Below are 22,341 nucleotides of genomic sequence, written 5' to 3'. Positions count from 1 at the left end.
TACTTATACAACGAGATATGTTTTACCAGGCCTCTACACTGAATAGTATGTTATCAACGAGAGAGAGAGAGAGAGAGAGAGAGAGAGAGAGAGAGAGAGAGAGAGAGAAATGCTTTCTTTCTAAATCGCAGTTCATTTTAATAAATAACTGAGGTTGATAGTTTTTCTTATTAACTGCATCAAATGTAGAGGGCTGAAAACCCCATGGAAAATGCATAATGAATAAAAATATTTTTTTTAGATGAAAAACGGCTTCATTTAAAAAAATAATCTTTTTCAGTAAAATGGTCCATTATCTTTCATTAGTACAAAAATTTTTGCATGATTCCAGTAATATAACTGCCACTTTTGGTATTTTAATGATCTCAGTTCATCACCCTGGTCCACGTCATACTTAGAGGTTAAACACTTCTTGTTTAACTACGCTTCGTTCATATACTTTTGTCTTTTTGTTCGTCTACTTTTTTCTATCTTTCTATTCATCCTTTAAACAACAATATCAGCATTTTCCTTCCTTCTTTTCATTTATACTTTGGGGCGAAAGCTTAAACTGTTTGGTTCTGCTTGTACTTGGGTGGGTGACTAAAACTGAATGACAAATTATCCAAATACCCTTGAGAATGGGACTAGCAACCTCATCCTAAAAGTTAATTCTTAGAATAGACTGTTGTGCCTCTTTCTGGAAGAGTAACAATGGGTCACAATGTGATCAAAGAAGTCAACAGAGTAAGTAAAAGACAAAGTTTTCGATCCCATCCCTTCATCTAATATAATTGCTTCCTACTGATTTTTTTTTCAAATTTTACTAGACAAGTCTGCACTGAAGAATGTTACCAAATGATAACAGTTTCACCTTTTCATGTGTAGACGAACAAAAAGACAAAAGTAAATGTAGTGAAGCTACGCTTATAGAGCGCTAGAAGAACTCAATCATAATATACGTGCCTGTTATTTATTTTTTATTATCTTCTACATAGCGAATAGTCAGTCATTGTGAACAGCTTGCAATGATTACAGTGACACACTCGATATCCACACTATAATATATTCATATATAAAAATATCAAGGAATAGTCGTCGGCTTTCCCTGTAGTTATTGGGTCACTTTCGTTACTTGAAAATTTATATACTTCCATAGTGCCACGCACTGCTGTGCTATCTATACTGAGTCATGTTTTCCGGCGCCACGTTTTTCCGCTGCAACGTTTTCAGATGACATATTTTCTTGTCACTGTCCTTCCTGAGTGCTCCCTGCATCACGCAAGTGTAACGGCGCGTGTACTTTAATGCACATGTTATCACAGTTGAGTGAAAGCATATGGAATCTGCTAATTTTATAAACAGCAACGATCATTTGGTATTACTTTCTCATGAATTCTGGCAGTGCTAATATTGACGTTTCCATTCACCACAAATAGTGCTAACTGTGCCGCTCGTATTTAAAGAAGAAGAAGAAGAAGCGTTTGTATACTTAGTCTGACGTAACCATGGAAAGGGTCAAGTTGTCGACGCTTTCTCTCTTCGTATTACTGTTATTTTCGACATTTAGCACCTCGGAAGGAGGGAAAAAGTACAAAATAGATGTGAAAAGGACTAAAGTGTTCGGACCGGGCCTCCAGCCGGAGAAAATCGTCTACCCTGTTCGGTATTTCTTCATAGAAGTGTATGACACCAAAGGCAACAGGTGGGTGTCGGTCATTGACAATAGTAAGAATTTTATAAAAATATACAACAGTAAGCTGTCGTTTTTCGAGAAATGAATAGATTTATGATTTAAGGTTGGCCAGAATGCAAAAAAAAATACTCGTGTTAATATTTCATGGAAACTAACTTGAAATTTAGCTTTAAATAACAAGGCACTCGAGAAACGAGGCTCCTCCCCTTTTTGAGGCACTTGACATTCCGGTAGGGTAGCCTAATCTTTCGTAGCCTGAAGGCTGGTAGGGTAGCATTTTCCCGGGATGTAACCGAGTACCGGGCAGTTTTGCCAGCCGTGGGGTGATTACCCTATGCATAGGGTAATTCAGCCTCAAATCTAGGTCTGTAGGGTAATGGGGTAATGTCACGAAATCTGAGCAAATGTAGGGTAATTTCAAGATGTTTGTCTTCTATTTTATTTTATTTTATTTTATTTTATTTTTTGTATTATTTTTTGTGTGCAAAAGATATATGGCAAAAGAAAATTTTATTCCTATTTTTTTTTTTTAATTTGCAACCAATGCTCTGAAACCAACTTGTATGAATCATGTATCTCGGATTCTCGATGTGTTCAATCATTATAAGGTGTTTAGGCGCCAAGTTGGTTAGTTTTCATCTAGTCATTCGTCTCAGTAGAAGTGTTTTGTGTGTATTTCAACTTTCTTAACATTTAAACCTAACTTACTAAATTTGTGCAAGTGTGATGGATGCAGGTCCTTCCACGCCTAAAAAGAAAAGGCAGTATTTTAAGTGAACTTTCAAAGGAAGAAAAGGACAAGCCCAGGAAACAAAAATTTAGAGACGAATGGCTGCGGGTAAGAATTTTGAGCTTTCACAGCTGTGAATATGTGACTGATTCTTCCCTACCATAACTTGTTTATTAGTGATGTGGAAAATATGCTAACCAAAGGAAATTTTAAGTTTTTAGGCCTATAAATTCAGTTGACAAGAAGACGAAACTAACAATAAGTTTCGGATTTGGTAGCCAATGTTAAGAATTTTGACGATGTGCATGTATTTAAAAATTTAGTTGTTTTAGCAAAATTAGTTTTCACCCTTCCCCACTCAAATGTTAAAACAGAAAGATTGTTTTCTTTTTTTATTGATACCAAAACAAAAAAACCAAATAATGGGGCCAGCATTATTGAATGCCATTTTGTTTACTAAATCAGCAATGAAGGGTCAGGGGGAAGAACGTAGAAATGAAACGATAACAACTGAACATATTGACCTACATAATGTTCCAATGTATGGGCTTTTAAAAATCTAAATGATAAATAAGTAACCAATGAACAACAAATTTATTAATATTTATACCCAAAGGCCAGGCGTAGGGTAATGACAGGGAAAGTAGGGTAATTTCAGTGCCTGGGTAGGGTAAGGAGCTCCGAGATGGTTGGCAACACTGGTACCGGGACCTTTCCCTGAAAAAAGCTGGACGCCAGATCTACAAAATTAAACATAGAGCCATTTTTGGAAATTAAACTCATTATGCTTCCCACACCCAAATTACAATAATGATACTACTCCAACCTATCTTAACCCAACCTAACCTAACCTAACCTAGTGGTGTGGCAAAAAAACCGGGGCTGGTGCAATACTAGCATATATCTCAGGAAAGTGTGGTAGGGTAGCCCACCTAGTAGAAGTTTACTGCTCTAGGCTAGTAGGCTTCATAACTTGTAGAATTTAGAAGTGACACTTCATAAAGTAGGAAAGAAATTGAAAAGATTAGGTACGCAGCCAGTTAGAATCCTAATTATCTGATTGATGGTTATATACAGGTAGGCTACCTGCTCCTTGGGCCAGGTTATACAAAACCACATGGCAATAAGCCACTAAAGTGCTTCAGTTCTTATCAAAATACATGAACCATATATCTTTTGGACTCGTTATCTTGTGTTTTATGCTTTTCTAATAATATTGATGTATAAACCTCTCCATTTTTGTTTCCCTCCCCTTAGGCCTTACCTAGCAGGGGTCCAGACCCCTCCACTTAACCTGACCTAGAGTGCTAGTAAAAGTTCATCCTAACATGAACTGACATAGAGACTAGAACCATCGATCATGAAAGTGAAATACAGAAATTCATCTTAACCTAACCTTCCACACCTGTTCTTGACTGGCATAGTACCAGACCCTTAGTATTGCACACAGCATATTGCTTATCTTGAAGTTGGGAGGTGCACAGCTAGGTAGCACTTATTTCCTTTTGTCCCATTCTCATTCCCAGTAATTAATGCTTTCATCCAAGGTTAGTTTAGTGGAGAAGAGGCATTTATGAGTGAGAGAGATTATGTTACATCCAGATGGTTAAAAAATAGATATACATGTTTTTTTCAGATAAATTATATCACTTTAGATCTCCATTAGCACCTCTTAAACACAAGCAGTCATTGTTAAATTGAAGAAACTGTCTTGAAACCCTGATAGAGTCAGAAAACATATGGGCATTTTAACATAAGGATTTATGAATTATTATTGTTGGTTGAAAATTCTAGGTATTTATAATGTAATAGAAAAACAAAAAGCTCCCATCAGCCCTTCAGAAAAGCAGCACATGCTAAATTTGTCTATCACCTTATCTAAATAATGAACACCTCAAAATAATAACAATGGACTTAGAAAATGATGTTAGTCATCATATTATAGGTAAATACTTAATGCATTATTTCTTTGTTCCCTAAATTATCAACGGAAAACATCCCAAAATGACCATCTTTAAACTGGCTCTGATTTTAAATGCAGATGGTAAAACACTAACTTCACAATTAGTCCAAGACCACGTGGTCTAATGGAGGTTTTACCGTCTATACAGGCAAGTATCTCTTTAGTGGACCATATTGAGAAGGACCCCCATGTGCTTTGCAGTACTTGCAGGGAGCAAATCTGCATTCTAGATTTGACCTACGAGACAGACTAGCCCACCCGTAAAATTTATAAACCTTCCTCTGAGGAGTATCTTTGATCACAAGCTGGTTTGGTCATTGAAACTACTAACAGGGTAGTTAAAGGAAGCCATGGTGAATTTTTTCAGCTGCTGTGAAGTAAGCATTTTGCTGCTCTGCAGTAGATAAATACACACACACACCTTAACAACTATGTTGTAAGCTTCAGTGACCAAACCAGCTGCCAGTAAAAGTTGCATTTGTAGATCTAGGAAAAATGCAAATTAACATAAAACTCATATATTTTACTTTTCAACAGAATAAATAAATCTGTGGGTAATGCATTTAAAGTCCAAGTGGAAGGAGAAACCACAGCAGGAACATTTTGCAGAGTGTGGACTCAGGTTTTGGACCGTTATGATGGATCGTACATTGCCAGGTAAGTGAGGTTAAGTGGTTTTCCTGATGAAGTAACATTTGCTATGATTATGATATTAATTTCTTTGCAATAGATCATTTATTGTGCTCTAATTGGCACAGTACTACATAGTATTTTCTTTTGTATACAGTATGTAACAATAAGGTTGAAAGATAGGTTTGGGGGAGAGAGAGAGAGAGAAATGTCTGGAGCTGGGAGAAGGCAGAGGAAATGCCAAGACAAATGATTTTTCTTGTTTGTATATCCAAATGAAACACATGTTTTATATCTAGGAAAATGCAGTTTATAAAAAAAACATATTTTCATAGCATACCCAAGCAATTTTGTTCCTCTGTAATATCCACACTATGGCTTTTCCACTTCCTTTTTATGTTATTATAGCCATACTCTTTTCCTGCTCCTCTGTTCCTGTCCCTTCCTTTATCAGGTTTTGATATAATTTGGTCAGCTCATCTATGACTGACTCTTCATCTGCTTGTTGCAAATCACTTATTATTCCTGACAAGCTCGATAGGGCACTTGCTTCACTGCATACAGGTCAGCCTATCGCCATTGTAGTTTGCATGGTCAATATGAAAATGTACTAACTTCCATTCCTGACACTGCACGTTTCACACGGGGGAGGACAAACAAGATCCTCTTGCCTTTTATTGTTACGTATAGATGGTCCTTGTGTTTTCTACTTTGATAAAGTCATCCAGCTCATACTCATTCTCTTCATTCATAAGTGTTTGAAAATATAGTTTCCAGTGTTCTACTACAGTATTCCTTTCTCATCAGTTTTAATTTTTCCATTTATCATTTATACACTACCCCATTTTTTCTCAGCCACGTCACTATCCTAGATATTTCTTCTTTACTCTCTGCTGTGTTGAGATTCCTTGACCTTTCCACTTGCCTTTTAGCCTCCTTCCTCTTTTCTTTATGTACTGTACATCACTATCCTTTTCTTCTCTCCTCTGTGAGAGTGTGATTCTCTGTTTTCTGTGCCCTTTGCCAGAATTTGAAGGCTCGCTTCTTTGTAATTGCTGTTTGTAAATCTTGATTCCACTACCACATCTCATGTTCTGTATATCTTGCTCACTGCATAATGTTTCTGAAAACATTTTGTTTCTTTTTTTCCAGCAGTTTCCAGTGACCGTTTTTTTATCTTATATTTGCTGATACTGTTTTTTTATTCTTTTTTATTTCTTTTATATTTCAGTTTCCATAAATTCTTTTAATTAGTTCTTGATATTCATTCTATCCCTCACTATCAGATGAGCCCAGCAGTATGTTTTGTAAGTATGCCTCGGCTGGTATGGGTGCAGCCTTTTCAGTTGGTGTTGTGTGCACTTCGTATCATAATAAATTCAAACTGCTTCTGCTTCAGTTTTGTATGTTCTTGTATATTACCAACATATTACATACGGACCAGACTGTAGAAGGAAATTTCCATGTGTGTCATTTCCAATTGCTTAGTGACCTTTCTCTCAAGGTCTGCATTGGATTACCAGCTTTTCCCCTCGGAGATTTAGAAGCTTTTCAGCTCTTCTTTAAATCTTTTTCATCATCTGTTTGTGCTGAATATTATATTTAGCAACTGGAATCCTTGGTTCTGGCAGAATTACAACATCATTTTTGTCCCCTGAGTCTCCCAAACTATATCTGACCATCCTGTGTGGCAATTAAGGTCTTCTCCTGACAGTGTCTGCTTGTGTGTCTGTCAATGCATTTGATAACCATTACCAGATTTTTTATATTCTTTGTGCATGTGTACTGAGAACACGTTACCTTATTTTCTATGGTTATTTGAATCTTCATTATCAGTCATTTTTTCATTCCACTTCGATAACATCATGTTCTGTTTTATTTTTTACCAGTTGGCCTACTGCATTTTGTCTTTTTTTGCCACCATTTCACCAGAATATAGCCAGCATTTCCACCAATCTCATAATTTTCCTATCTTTGTTCCAACATTAATTGTTGGTGTTCTTACTGATTAATCTTGCTTTAATGTATGATTATATTGTACAAAAAGACATTTTTCATGAAATATTAAGGATATGAGACACCATTGATATTAAAGTATACTGTAGTAGTATAGTATGTAAATGTTTTGTCTAGTATTGAATATTTTAATTTTTATTTGTGACAGAACCTAAAATACTTTGGACTAGATTTCCTGTACAAAGGAAGTACAAAACTAAAGACTGTTTATACATACATTATTTTGATCTTAATGGATATTTGAAATTTTGCAGTCATATCAGTGTTGTGTACTGTACGTTATAGAATACTAGTAAGTCATATTTCCAGGTACCGCACGTATCAGACATGCAGAGGTACTTCCATTCATGTGCTGTACAATAATCAGCAAGTTGCTGATTCTCCTTATAAGATAGAAGGTAAAGAATTGCATTCAATCTAAGTAGAATCACTAGTTTCTCAGTCAACAATGTTATAATTATGTTAAATACCTTAATACATATGCAAAACTTGAAATAGAAATTAAGAGTTGTAGCTTCAATTTACGATACTTTATTGTTATTAAAACCTTTGAAATTTGAGACAAATTTAAGTTCAGTTCAATTCAGCTGAATCTCATTGCACCTTTAGATGGGTTTTCATAGGCTGGTTGATTTGAGGAGGATAATTTGTAATATTCACATGAAGCTTAAGCATGTGCTTTTGCTTTTCACTGCTGTTAACCTCATCGGATCATTCTGGTTTGCAGACCCCATATATGCAGAGGATTGTTATTGCCCAGTTGGTGATGTTGAAACCTGGAGAGAACTTGCTGGTTGTGCAAGTTCATACCCTCAAATTGAGCAAGATTTAAAACCTTTTGTGAAAGTAGATTTTGATCCAATTCTGAAGGATGCTCAACAAAGGTTCAGCCATGCTGGTTCCCGAAGTTTCTGTAACTACGTCATTAAGGATAATAATGTAGGTTTTTGTAGGAACTTTGTTAGCGTGGCTTGTAATATGTATTGGTGCTTATAAAAGTTTATTGTTTAAATGATAATCCCAAGGAGAGGTACGCTATACTTCTTAGAAGATAGTGTTTTTATTTTTTATGTCCTCAGGTTTATCGCAGGTGCTACGGCCAACACGTGGGCTTCAATATGTTTATGGATAATATTCTGCATTCCTTGGTCAGGAAGATGGTGTTGCCAGACATAGAATTCATTATCAATCTTGGTGACTGGCCACTTGTAGATCCAAAGGTAATGTCTAAACAAGTGAAATTTATAGTATATTATTGGAAGCGTTTTCTCTACAGTTTACATATATGGCATAGCACTTCAGTCCTCATTACATCATTACAGAGCCCCTGTTTTTTCAATACTCTCTTTCTGTTTTAAAGTATCTATGTTCTCTTTTTTTTATTAATTGTTGGTGCAGTTATATGTATTTAAATTTTTTATGCTTAAATGAATTTCTCCATGGCAGATGTAATTTGCCATTAGATTGTGTTAATTTGATTTTGGAAATTGTATACTCGAAAAACAGCATCTCAAATTGTGGAGGTTGGGTGGATCAAGGACTGATAAGTCTTGATAACAGTCTTGTTTAAGCAACCCTGATTTCAGGCCACAAGCTTGAGGAATGTAGCTTTTGCTTAGTACCAGACAGGGTTGGACATTGTTTGTTAATTTCAGTATACACTAGTTTAATGGGACCACTGTGTTCAATTTATAGTTTCCCTTAGAGCTTGCTCACAACATTTGTTCACTAATATATAATGGAGATTAGGGCAAGGTAAAGTAAAGAAAAAATAATTAGATGGAAAGAACTAGAGGAAATGTATAAAAAAAGTAAATGGTAGAAAGTAAGGCAGCTGAAAGTCAAAGGGAAACTGCAAAGGACCTTTAGTACCATCTACAGTATGTTGTGCAAAGCACACTACAATTGGTAATAGCTACAGTGATAATTTGCAAAATGATGAAAGACATTCATTAGATACAAATTCACTGCTGACTCATGGAGCTGATATTTTTTCTCTTCCATTGGTCTCATGTAACTACTTAATACATGGAGATCAATAGATGATAATAATAAAGGCTGTCTGTTAGAAATTGGATACTACAAAATTGTCCAATTGACAACCTTTCTGATGATTTTTAAATATTACAGTACAGTATTTAATTAGGATTCTTATGCCTCCTTATTTATGGAATGTGGAAATGCTACACTTATCCAGTTGATCACATGACAAAGGCTTTTTCTTTAATTCAATCTGGAAATTAATATTTTTATTGAGTATATAATGATGCTTCTTTTTACTACATTTTGTTACTTGTTGCCATACTTACTTATTGGTTTTTCTTCTCCAGGTAGAGCCATTGATACCAATCTTCTCTTGGTGTGGTTCAGAAGATACTGCAGATATTGTGATGCCCACATACGATATTACAGAAGCCACCTTAGAAATGATGGGCAGGTATGTAGCTTTAGAATTTTCATTTTTGCAAAATAGGTTTGGAGATGTGAGATTCTGCAGTGGGTTTTTTGCTCAATTTTCTCTTGTCAGACATTCCTTAGATAGATGCAGATAAGCTTCATGTCATTTTGTAGATGAAAAGACTTGAATTATGTGGAAAGGTAAAAATTATCATGATTAAGAGGGGGAAGAAGTTTTTATAGCATGAAACTAGAAACTAAATCTTACATACAGACCCATCAGATATGTTTATGTTTACAGATACATATTTTGTTAGTTTGGAAGTGAGGCTTGGAGCAAGGAACTCACTATATGATAAATAAGTTGTATGCAGAATCTAGTTTTGTATTATGAAAACTCATGTTTATCACAATACCATCAACCATACATATGTCCAAATTGCTTTTAAGTGAGGAGACTGAGTTGCTGAATACCCCAGAAGTTTTGTGTATGCCTGAAGGGTCCAGGAGTACACTTGGTTATGAATCAGTTACCAAGGCTCTAATAACTCAAAGGGTTGTTCATAATGAGAATGAACCCATAATGTGTACTGGATGGTGCTTCTGCTTGTGGAGTCTCTGATTTTGCAAATCTCTGTTATTATTCATCTTAATTGTAGATGTTAGTAGCCCCAGAATCCTACATCTCAAGTTTACCAAGATGTTAGTATCCCCAGAATCATGCATCTCAAGTTTACCAAGAATGAATGAATGGAGTTATAAAGAAGTGAAAAATTAAGACTCAGTCATTTCCCACCAAAGGAGACATTAGGCCATATATGACTACATACTGGTCCCAAAGAATGCAAGTGAATACAAATCCAACCACTTAAGAGTGATGTCTCTTGAATAAAATGTAACAAAGGTAAACTGGCACTACTAAAATAGAAAAGTTCCAAATTATATTTAAGGGAACAGAAGTAGAGAAGGCTCTGATATTTACTTACACTCTAACCTGTTGTTTGATGAGTTATCCCCAGAACTACAGTGTACAAGTTCTTGTTCTATGGTGATCCAGTAGTAGATCCTTTCAACCTCAACTTGACACTCTTGTAAATTTCAATATTTCTGTAGCTAGATGGAGTAGTGGAATTCCTATTAAAGGTAACTGTGGTCTTACCATCATTGAAGAGCCTTCATGACATCCCCCAAGGCTATGATTGATTATTTATCTGGTAGTGACGCTGCTGACCCCCATAACTTTGCAAGTCATGAAACACTTGCTGTCTGAAGCAACTGTATGAGACTAACTACCCCAGTGACATGACTCTTGATCAGGGATTGCCACAAAATAGCTGCAGGATTTGAATTTTGCAGAAATGCTTGATGAAGGATGATAATCCCTTGATCCTGTCCACTGCTTCATGAACTGAAGCTGTTTCGGCATGTGTGTCAATACCGAAGTTCACAGCTCTCATCAGAGGTACCAGATCCACCTTTGAGTTGATGAGAAGTCCCAGTTTGTGGCATATAATCATATGTATTATCACAACTCCTCTCTTGTAGCCTCTATCGCTAGCCAGTTATACAGGTATCTCTTAAATCTTATGCTATTCCAATGTGCCCAAGCTGTCACTGGTGCCAAGGTCCAAGTACAGACTGGTGGAGCAGTTTCCAGGCTAAAACTTAGAACTCAAAACTGAAATACTCTCCTGACCCAGTAAGTGTGGAGGTATTTGCTTGATGGCAGATGAATTGGAATGTGAAAATATGTGACTGTGGTCTATGGTTGCTAGTAGATTCCCTGGTAGAATTATGGGGTTGCTCCGCATTGGTTATTAACTTGGAAATTGACTTTTCCTATAGTATTTTAGTTGCTTATCAACAATTTACCGTTATTTTTTGTCGGTCAACTGTTATTAACCTGTAATTAACATCAGAACTGATGTGTTTTTGTATGCTGGGCATCTTGGAATGCTATCACACATGCACAGTATTATAGGGAGCTTTTGGCAAAAAGTGGAGTTTCCTTCACTGGGGGTCCGGGGACGCACAGATCCCCCGGGTAAGTAACATGGCCTGCTAGGTTAGGTTAGCTTAGGGTACATTAGGTTAGTATAGTTCCTATTATAATAGGTTAGCCAATCCCCTCTTGAACATATTGCTCCCTAATGACTTGCACATGCACGGAACCATTCCATAACAACAACATGGCAGTCGGTTCTTTCTCCCAGCAAGTGCACCCAGAACCCTGCGTGCCCAAAGGGTCCCCAACCATGTTGGGTAGATATGAAGTTAATAATAATTGACTGACAATAAACAACACACCTCCTTCATCAGCAGCACTATAAGTATAGGAAAAATCAATTTCCAAGGTAACAGTCTGTGCAGAGTTACCCTGTAGTTTTACCGATTCCCTCCCTCAAAGGATCACTGTATCAACTCCATCCTATCTGTCCTGAAAGGTGTTTGCTGCTAAGTTTTCTCATTAATGTCTCCTTTTGCTTTTGCCAGTTTTGGATGTTGCTTTCACTTTTTCCAAGAGTTTAGCAGCCTACATATTTTTTTTTCTTCAGCAGCAGCTTCAGTCTGCAGATTTAATTCAGCTCTGAACTTCCTGACTGTCTTTTTTGGTGAAAAATTAATAAACTTCTGTTAGATTTAGTGATTGAAGTTACAGCCGAGTATTAGGTTTATACAGCTGACATCTGTTATGCAGCTTTTCACGATCATAACATATGGTAGTTACAAAAACAGTTATCTACAGTCATGTAGGTAATAACAAGTAAAAAATGGCTGCCTTAGCTGTTACTTGACTGGGTTGTTACTTCCTTGTTAGTTGGTAGTTACTTTTAAGATAAATAGTACACAGTCTCTGAATACTGTACTTTTAAGTGAAGTAACTTCAGATATGCAGAAAATTTGGTAAGCCTAGATTCTACTGAAAATGAACTTGCATGATATACAGTATCTTCTGAAGACAAGATTTTAAAGTTTGTACAATATACCAGGTCAAATGATGTTTGAGTAAATCTGGTAAGCCTAGGTTCTGCTGAAAATTAAAATTTCAGGATACACGTATGTACTGTATAACAAAGTCATCTTTTGGAGACAAAATTTCAAAGGTCTTATGATGCACCAGATCAAACGATATTTGAGTAAATTTGGTGAGCCTGGGTTAAGCTAAAGATGAAACTTGTATGCGGGATGTAAAGTAAAGTTATCTTCTGAAGATAAAACTAAATTTATAGGTTTTATGATATACCAGACCAAATGATATTTAAGTATCCCCTTAAACACAGCAGTTGAGTATTATCATATTTTTGAGAGTCTGGGGACATTCAAGATCACTAATGTTGGCATAAAAATGATGGATGGGCCTGTGATAAAACAAAGGTTTTTTGTTATAAATGGGCTTTTCTTAGATATTTGCTTTACTCCTGTTAAAATATTTCTTCATTATTTTGGTCTCCGATAAACAGTATGTTAATGAACACATATGATGAAATATGTATATTTAAGATAGATAACAGTTGAAACTGCATTTGCATGTGACATGGAAACCCATTTTTTCAGCAGTTTTTTTGAAGCATTACAGTTATTTCAGTAATTTTTTATCTTTCAAGACATTTTAACTGTTTTAGGTATTACTGCACATGGGAAAATCTAAGTAGTTTTCAAAAACAGTAATAAAAAAAATTACCGTTTATATCTATGATGGACAAGGTTATACACTATTTGCACTCCATTACAATTGACAAGTGGTTGTTGGGACATTTATTATCCTTTCCATTTTTTTATGCTATCTTAGGATGTCTGCTATGAAAAAGTCTTGTATAAGTTCCCATCAGTTTTCCTGTTTTTATGGTTTATGGTAGATATACAGTAAGTGCTGTTACAGCAGTTTAGATGTAAAGTGAACAAAGATTTTTCAGTATGTAGTGTTTTCTTGTAAGACTTTTGAGTATCAAAGTTTTATCTGTTTTGGAAAGTTCATGCTGTTTAAGAGTTTATTTAAGATAGTCTTTTGTGGTAGTCCATGACAGATGCAAATTGTTTTTCAGTTCAGCAGGCTGACATGAGCCTCACTTTATAGTCTGTTTATAAATTGTCTTGTTGAGTTTACTTTGTTTTATGTTTTATTTGATAAAGTCTGTTTATAAATTGTCTTGTTGAGTTTACTTTGTTTTTTATGTTTTATTTGATAAAGTCTGTTTATAAATTGTCTTGTTGAGTTTACTTTTTATATGTTTTATTTGTTGTTATTTATATTATGGTTTTTTTTTTTCTCCTTCATACTTTATACTTTACTTCTCAATTTCCATTCCTATTTATGGCTGCTTTCCCTGTTTGGGCCCTTGGACTTGTAGCATTCTGCTTTTCCAGCTAGAGTTGTAGCTTTCCTTGTAATAATGTAGTTATTACAATACGATAATGCCAGTGGTTTTATAAAATTATTTAATTATCTGTTGACAATTCCAGCAATAGCAACATTCTTTAGAAATTTTTTTTAGATTTTTTCTTGTACTGTGCATTACACTCGTGCATTTTATTTCAGGGTTACATTAGACTTGTTGTCTGTGCAGTCAAATAATGACGTATCATGGAAGAAAAAAAAACCACAGGCGTTTTGGCGAGGGCGTGACTCCCGTCGGGAACGACTCAACTTAATTGATATTGCTCGGGAACATAAAGACCTCTTCAATGCTTCATTAACAAACTTCTTCTTCTTTAAAGATGAAGAACAGAAGTATGGACCTAAAGAGAAGCATGTCTCGTTTTTCAAATTTTTTGATGTGAGTCTGTGTCCCATATATCTTCTCACATGCATGACCAACCAGATAAGGTATAGTGTTGGTACTTTGAAATTTCTGCACTTAACTCAGTATTGCAAGTTTGATCATGATTTACTATACTCTCAGAGCTTTTTCTCATGAAATTGGCTTTTATTTGGTGGAAACTACCAAGCACTAACCTTAATTTTTTAACAAACTACAAATCCTCTTCTGCTACAGTTTTGGCTGACAAAAAGTCTTGAATTGTTAAAGAGAAGTGGAGTGTAGCTAGAGAGTAAGTGAGACCTTCCCCACTACTCAGGAAGCCTTGTCATATCTGCTGAAAGCTTTTCTTTGATTCAGTCCCTTAGGTTCCTTTCCTGTTCAATGATGTAAAATTTCTCTTTGTACATGGTTTACCGTCTTGCAGACATTTCTGCTGCCACACATCATATCCCTAGTCAAGAGGTGAGCCTCTGACAGGTGAGCTAGGTTCTCCATAAGTGAAAAGGTCTCATTTACCTTCTGATATTGATAAAACTTACTTGAATCAGAAATTCAGTATTGGGCTTGTTCACATAAGCAGATTATCAAGGCTTTAGTGAAAATACAAGATCTTTATATACTAAACCATGTCTGATTTAAGGGCTTTTAAAGTGGAAAGAAGAACCTCTCTCTCTCTCTCTCTCTCTCTCTCTCTCTCTCTCTCTCTCTCTCTCTCTCTCTCTCTCTCTCTCTCTCTCTCTCAGGTGAGAAATAATTTTCTTATTTTTTGTAATATATTTTATTCCTTTTATTTCAGTTTCTTTGCTCATCTGTTAATATAATGTGGTTGTCTTCTGTTTAAAAGATTTTGTTTTTGCTCAGATATGTGTATATAAAGATACAGTTACTTATTGCAAATCTCTCTTGCTGTCTCTATCAGCAAGTGGCCACGTATTTTATGTGATTTGCTTATCTTTTGTCCTAATTTTAATTTTTTAACACTTCACAATGTAATTTTTTCTGTTTAAATTATTTTAGTTTTTTGTCCAATTATTCCAACATGTAAGTAGGTTACCCACTGCCAAAAGTGCTCTGGAGTTAGATGAAGCCTGGCAAATGTGTAATAATTTCTTTTGTTTCTATTCATATTCTTTTTTTATTCTATTTTATTAATTACAGTTCCGTACATACTGTACTGTACTAGAGCAAAATACTGGGATTTCTTTTGCTTGAATAACTATGTCTTTTAAAGTGTATACTGTACAGTACTGTACTAGAGCAGAATATAGGGAAATATTTTGTCCAGGGTTCTTGATAAATTAGTCTTATTGTAACTAGTCAAGGGATTTCAAGAAGTGTTCTTGAAATTGATCATTTGTTAGTTTATTGTTATAGTTTGGTAGAGGTCCCACTAATGCACAGACCAATGGGAAGAGTATTTTAGTTGAAGGTCTCATTGTCCTTTATAGGACTATTACTTCACTCTTCCAGTTTCTGCTACAATGTATATAGAAGGAAACTACCTAATAACGCTGATCCACAGCTTCAAAACTTATGTCTTCATCATTTTTGTATTAAACAAGTCTAATCTGATTCTGAATTTTGTTTTTTTGGATAAGTTTATGAAAAGTTATGCTAAAGTTTTTTGACAAGTTTTTGGCTAAAGTTTCCTGTAAGTTTTTGGCTAAAGTTTCTGACAAGTTTTTAGCTAAAGTTTATGACAAATTTTTGGCTTAAGTTTATGACAAGTTTTTAGCTGAAGTTTAATACAAGTTTTTAGCCAAAGTTTATGACGTAAGTTTCTGAGTTGCAGCAGTTTCAACAGGTCGCAGTCTAACAAGTACAGGAATCGTTTATAAGATAAGTACTGTAGAACCTCAGTTACTGCTAAGCTGAAGTTCAAGATGTCATTTCCGCTTCTAAATATTACTGAATGTTCATTTTGGAAAATACATTTTATGACTTTTTTCTTGTTGCGTGGTTAAAATATACAGTACAGATTTTGTGCTTGCAGAAAGTACTGTTTTTGTGATGTCGGAATGATATATAAAATTTTACACCATGTTTAGTTGTGCATGAATTGTTGGTCATGTACTGTCTCCTGTCTTTTCTCTCTCTTGAGCATGGCATAAGATATGCTTTCAATTTAGCATGAAAATAGTATTTTTTTCATCATACAGTTGAATGTTTTTTAGCATATGTTGTTAGCAAATTATTCTACTGTTGAAAAATTACTTCCCCCATAAAATTGAATGAGAAGGAAATATGAAAGTTTTGGCCAAAGTTGTTTGCAAGTATTCAAATATTGTGATATAATGGTAAAATGGCAAAATGAACACTGTTTAAACATTACTTATTTCACCAGAAACCCATCACTCATACTCAGCCCACATTGGTGGCCTTCAAATATCCTAACCACTACAGTCTGTTATCTAACAAGTAGATGTAGTGTTAGTAGCTCTGCACATATGCCACCTGGATTCTCAGGTCCACAAGAGGTAATTCCTCACTTTTTTTGTATCTACAGTGCTGTTAAGAGCTCAGCAGAATTCCTAAACTTTCCTCACCAGTTTACGTGGTCCATCCTATGAGCCCCAATGGAAGGCATCTGACGGGGACGTGACATGGAAGAAAATGATCCTCTTGGCCCTCATCTCAGCCAAAAAAGTTGGAGTGTTATGTGGCCTCTGCTACATCTCCCATCAGGAGGGATGTCTTCCCTGTCCTTAGAATTTGCCCCAGGGTTTGTAGCCAAGGCATAGAACCCCTTGGTCCAGGACTTGACTTTTAAGAGGTTTTCAATTCCTCCTGAAGGATTTTGTTGGGTGGGCGGGGCTATAAAGAAGTGATGTTACTGTGTTTAGTCAGAGCCCTGAGACAGTACTTGAAGACAACAGCCTCCCTCAGACCCACCTGCAAGAAACTGTTCGCCAGTGCGGTGAGAACGAAGAAGGAGATATCAAAGAACAGTAGCTCCTTCTGGCTGAGAGAATTCAAAGTTAGGACCTAGGACTCCTAGGTGGGTGAGGAGAAGGCCCTCCAAAAATTGAAAGCCCACAATATCAAGGACAGGCTCCTCCATTGTGTACAAGGAGAATCACTCCCTGAAATTAGACATGTGGAAGCAGCAACCCACGTTCATGTCCTTCTACTTAAGGGACCTGGCATGCAAGTCCCTGGATACATTCAAACTGGGTCCTGTAGTGGCAGCCCAGCAGGTGATAGAAGGGCGGCAAGCCCTGCAAGAGGGATGCTCTGCCTTAGAGCTGTACAGGGTCACTAGAAGTAGCGTCTTGAAATGGTGAGTATGGGATGAACTACTTTCTTTTCAGAGAGTATGATAGACATGCAGTAGTAGTAACCTGAGATTGTAAGGGTACCTTTTAGGGCAACCTGCCACCATGGAGCACTCCCACCTTGCAGTAGGAGGGAAAAGACCATCCCCTGTCCTAAGGGTGCGGCTCCGTTTATGAAAGTGAAGGTTCGTGCTCCCATAGGAACAGGTAACAAATTTTAAAAATAATCATTATTTTTCCTAGGATATGAACCATAGCTTTTATAAAGGAATCTACTGTACCTCCTCTTCTGCCCCTTGCTTTCCGATCTCTCCCATCATAGGGTTGGAGTAGCAGGAGCAAATGGGTTAATTCTCACGGTGGACAAGCTAAGCTGACTGAGGTCACTTGGCCCTCAGACCTACCTGATAGGATTTTGTTGTTCTAATTAGTCAGTGATAGCTGAAGTGTGTCTTGCGTGAGAAACTCCATTTATGAAAGCTATGGTTTGTATCCTAGGAAAGGTATGACATTTTTTTTTATTTGTTATTTTAATCTTATAGGAGCTCTTCATGACCGGTTTGAGCTCTTGGACTGACCCAAGTTTTTACTTATCTTAGTACCCAAGATCTCTCACAGTCTGTGCTTTGGGGCATTCAGCAGCTAGAACCTTCCTCTTAAAATTACAGTTTGGGCTGTGTATGAGTGAAAAATTTCATGTGAAATAAATCAAATTATTGATAAAACAAAGCAAATTTTTCTTATAAAAAAGAGCTTCCTCCCGAGGCTACTGACCTTGCTGGTAATATTCAAGACAACTCAAAAAAGGAGGGAGTTACCCGCTGTGGACCTGAGGATCCATGTAGTGCTTGTGCAGTGCTACTACCAGTTTTCTTCTCTCTGTCAGGTGAATACTGCAGTTTTTGGGATGTTGGAAGACCACAAATGTGGGCTGTACATGTACGATGGGTTTGTAGAAAAAAATAAATTCTGTAATGAAAAATCTCTTGTGGAATTTATAGACTTTGGTCACAAGTTTAGTGATGCATTAAACAGATATTCTTGGTGTTCTCTATTAACCCTTGTGTATATGTTCTTGTAGAATAATGATTGTTTTGCATTGGTTTGATACCCACTAAAAGTAGATTTTATTATGTCTAAATCTGTGAAGGTTGTTCCTAACTGGAATTTAATTATTGTACAGTATATGAAGGTTTTAGTCATGATTTAAATTTTTACTTGTTTTACTTATCAGATGTGTAATATTTCACTTAATAAACAAAATTGTACATTGTGACCTAAAGCAACTTCTTGGGCTCTTCATTAGCTGTTATATGTAATATGTTTTTATAGGTTATTTTTATGTAGTTCCAAAAGCAGTTCTAGTTGAACATTTTTTGTATTTTAATTTTGATGTTAATACTTACAAAAACTAATTAGGTAACTCTTTTTTCCCACAGTATAAATACCAGTTAAACATTGATGGCACTGTTGCAGCATATCGATTTCCATACCTTTTAGGGGGAACCAGTGTTGTTCTAAAGCAAGAATCTCCCTATTATGAATTTTTCTACCATGACTTGGAGCCATATGTCCACTATATCCCCTTTAAGAGAGATCTTTCAGATCTTGTTGACAAGGTAAGCTCTCTCTCTCTCTCTCTCTCTCTCTCTCTCTCTCTCTCTCTCTCTCTCTCTCTCTCTCTCTCTCTCTCTCTCTCTCATATATTCATTAAAGTACTCTACTTTAATGCCAGTGTCTGCTTTTATCCAAGAAATTAAGATATCAGTTACATATTTAGTCAGTCAGGTCCAAGTAAGATGAGATGTTAACTGGAATCCTATTTATTATAAAACTTTAGGTCTTTGTGCCAGGGAAGAGGTTATGTAATGAAAAATGTACACTTGATCTTTTAAGTTCATTATTTCTGTTGACATGGAAGTATGGTACTGTACTGTACTGTACTTATATGTACAGTTTTCTTGAGAAAATGTTTTCTTGTTTCTATGAACTAGCCATTGAATTCCTAATTCAACTTCATTTGTCATAAATGAGGTTTGATACTGTATGGTATATGTATACTGTACATTGATGATGTCCTTTATTTTATTTAATAAACTCATCTTTTGCAGATTAAGTGGGCAATCAAGAATGACGACAAAGCACAAGAAATTGGTCGAAATGGACGTAAATATATGCAGGAGAACCTTATGCCAAAGGATATCTATTGCTATCATGCTGCCCTTTTTGAAGTAAGAATTTATTCATTTTGATGTTTCCACTGTGCTGGTATTTTAGAATACTGTATTTTGTAATTCCTCAGAATAGGATGGCCACTATTAATATTAACCTTTTAAATAAGATAAAGTAAACTTTAGATGTTACCGAGGTAATGCAGTGATGTAGTCTTTAGTAGTCACATTGACTAAGAAGCATATTGTTGATGGTACTCCAAGGCATATGACACGTTTAAGTAAATAAGAAAACTAGTACAGTATAGTGACTCACAATGAACAAGTTTTTTGGGACAAACCCACTAATCATAATTAGTCTTTACTCCATGTAAAATGGACCCAATCACACCAACATGAAAAAGATTGAAAGAAGTGAAGTCTTGTACATGCTTACCTCAGTTCCACTGCCCCACAAGATACTACTTTGTCGGGAGAAGTAATGTAATGCCTACAAACTAGCTATGGTATTATAACCAGTGGTTGTTGGGGAGGGTTACTGTGAGCATCACCAGACTGTTGGGGGACAAAGTACATAACGAAGCTTCTAAAATATAAATTGGTATACCTAATTTGAAAATTCATTGTCACTTGAAATACTTATATTTTTCATGATGTATCTTCTTGTAGATAAATGTACTGTAGCCAGTTCTTTTGGGGCTGGTTCTCTTAACTGCTTTTAACAAAATAACTTTTTTTGTGGTGGTTTTCATTTTAAGGCTCTCCTAATTACTTTAGATATCATTTACAGTAATATGTCAGCCTCCCTGGTATGACAACATTTTGCACATCAGTAGATTCACTGATTCCTATATTTTTGTCATTTGCATAATTTATCTTGCCACAGCTTTTCTGTTTTCTTTATTCACTTTGTTATTCCAAAGATTTTGGGGTGAAGTAGTCCTGTGAGAGTATAATATTAAGTTTATCGGCTCCGTTTGTAAATTGCTTATTTATTTATAGTAAAACTAATTAATTTTATTTTTAACTTACCAGGAGTGGAGCAAACGTCTGATTTCCAAGGTAGTTGTGCGGGAAGGCATGGAGCATGTTCCTACCAAAGAAAATGAGAAGCGTTTTGGAGACTGCCGTTGCCACCATCTTAGAAAACACGATGAACTGTGATGAAGTTGTGCCGTATATGCAAGTAGCCATTTTTGGATATGTTACCATATTGAGATGCAATATTTGTTTTGATAAAGCAGAAGTATATTGTAGTTTTGTTTTAGAATGTGTTAATTTAAACTGTAGTGTAGTTTACTGTTAAAATATTTACTAAGTTTTTGTAATTTATGACAGATGGATGACCTTACCGTGAAGGTAGGTATACATAGCACAAGTGGTCTTTCTATCTGTAAACAACATTTTGAGTGCCAATGTCAATCCATTATGGCTGTGTTTTTGGTCAGCATTTTTCATCAGTTGATAAATAATGTAGCCTAGTACAGTAGTTAGTGTGATTGAGATGTTTTTCATTATTGTAAGCTAGTGTCCTTTGCTTTACCCAGATCAGCATCCTTTAGTTCATGTGCCTTTAAATTTTCAGTGTTGATCACAGGACAGTGTACTGTAATGTTCCTGGTTATCAGGATATAAATTAGTATTCAAAATAAGCATTTTGCAAAGACTTACACATATGGTGCTCACATTCACGTAACTCCGGCCAATATTTTAGATACATTGATACAGATTGAGATGCAATAATAATGTTGCATAATTTATGATAATATCTCTTTCAGTGCTTACTTGGATGTTTTGTGATCCATTATTATGAAGTACAAACAGCCATATAGTTCATTGGTTGATTGTTTTTCAGGACTAGATTGCGGGCACTACTCTAATAGGTTATCACTATTGTTACTGACAATAAAACTTTAAAGTAGAGAGCTCATGAATTGTACTTGATGAAATTTGATTAATTCAAACATGTAGTGATTTGATATTTCCCTCTTTTTATAGAAACAAGAAAATTTTTTGCTGAAGAATGATTGATTTTTGTTATTTTTTTTTTTGGTGTAGACTTTAGATTTCCAATATAGCTTTGAAAATTTTGTTATTCTTACCCATTTTTGGGAAGAGGTTGTTGCCACCATGGGGTGTTTATTTGTCACCTATAATGAATCAAAACTTGCCTCCTTCACTTGAATGGTGATAGTATTTTGGTTAATAGTATTTTGGCCCAAGTGTAAAAGAATTTTAATCATGAAATAAAATTTACTGTTAAGTAAATAACCTTTTGGGCAAAGATTAAATAATTCTGGACATGCTCTCTAGGTAATTTAAACTACTTGAATGTTTTTGTTTTCAGGGTGTGGCTTAAGTAATTTAACATTGTGTGCTGTGAATACAAGTTAGAATTATAGTAGCTTGGACATCAGATTCAGGCAGCAGGTTTTGTCTGGTCTGGTAGTACATGTATTAACTTTGTTTTGTTTGCCTTTTATTGCTTCACCATGTTACCAATGCCTTATATAACTCATGTTTATCAGTAGCACACTCCACAATATGTGGTTTTGTTCTAAATAGGAATCTCTGTAATAATTTATATTTTGCATAGAATTTTGCATTATTGTTAAAATAATATTTGATAGAATAGTTTTTTACTTTATCAATAAAAGTGCCTTGACATACTGTTTCAGTCACCAAAGATGCACTTGGGAAAATTCAGGAGTTCCTGCAAAAATA

General features: G+C 35.6%; 1 protein-coding gene across 1 annotated transcript; it reads left to right on the top strand.

Moving 5' to 3' along the window:
• The first annotated feature begins 1,152 nt into the window (after positions 1-1,152).
• On the top strand, positions 1,153-22,282 carry LOC136836090 (protein O-glucosyltransferase 2-like). The gene is made up of 10 exons (XM_067100055.1): positions 1,153-1,684; positions 4,906-5,025; positions 7,324-7,412; positions 7,742-7,953; positions 8,094-8,234; positions 9,345-9,451; positions 13,949-14,186; positions 18,886-19,065; positions 19,558-19,677; positions 20,653-22,282. Exons 1-10 carry the CDS (start codon positions 1,488-1,490, stop codon positions 20,779-20,781), a joined length of 1,533 nt encoding a protein of 510 aa, XP_066956156.1. The 5' UTR covers positions 1,153-1,487; the 3' UTR covers positions 20,782-22,282.
• The last annotated feature ends 59 nt before the right edge of the window (positions 22,283-22,341 follow it).

The sequence above is a fragment of the Macrobrachium rosenbergii genome, chromosome 56, assembly GCF_040412425.1.
Source record: "Macrobrachium rosenbergii isolate ZJJX-2024 chromosome 56, ASM4041242v1, whole genome shotgun sequence".
NCBI lineage: Eukaryota > Metazoa > Arthropoda > Malacostraca > Decapoda > Palaemonidae > Macrobrachium > Macrobrachium rosenbergii.
This window is presented reverse-complemented; position numbering and strand designations above follow the sequence as displayed.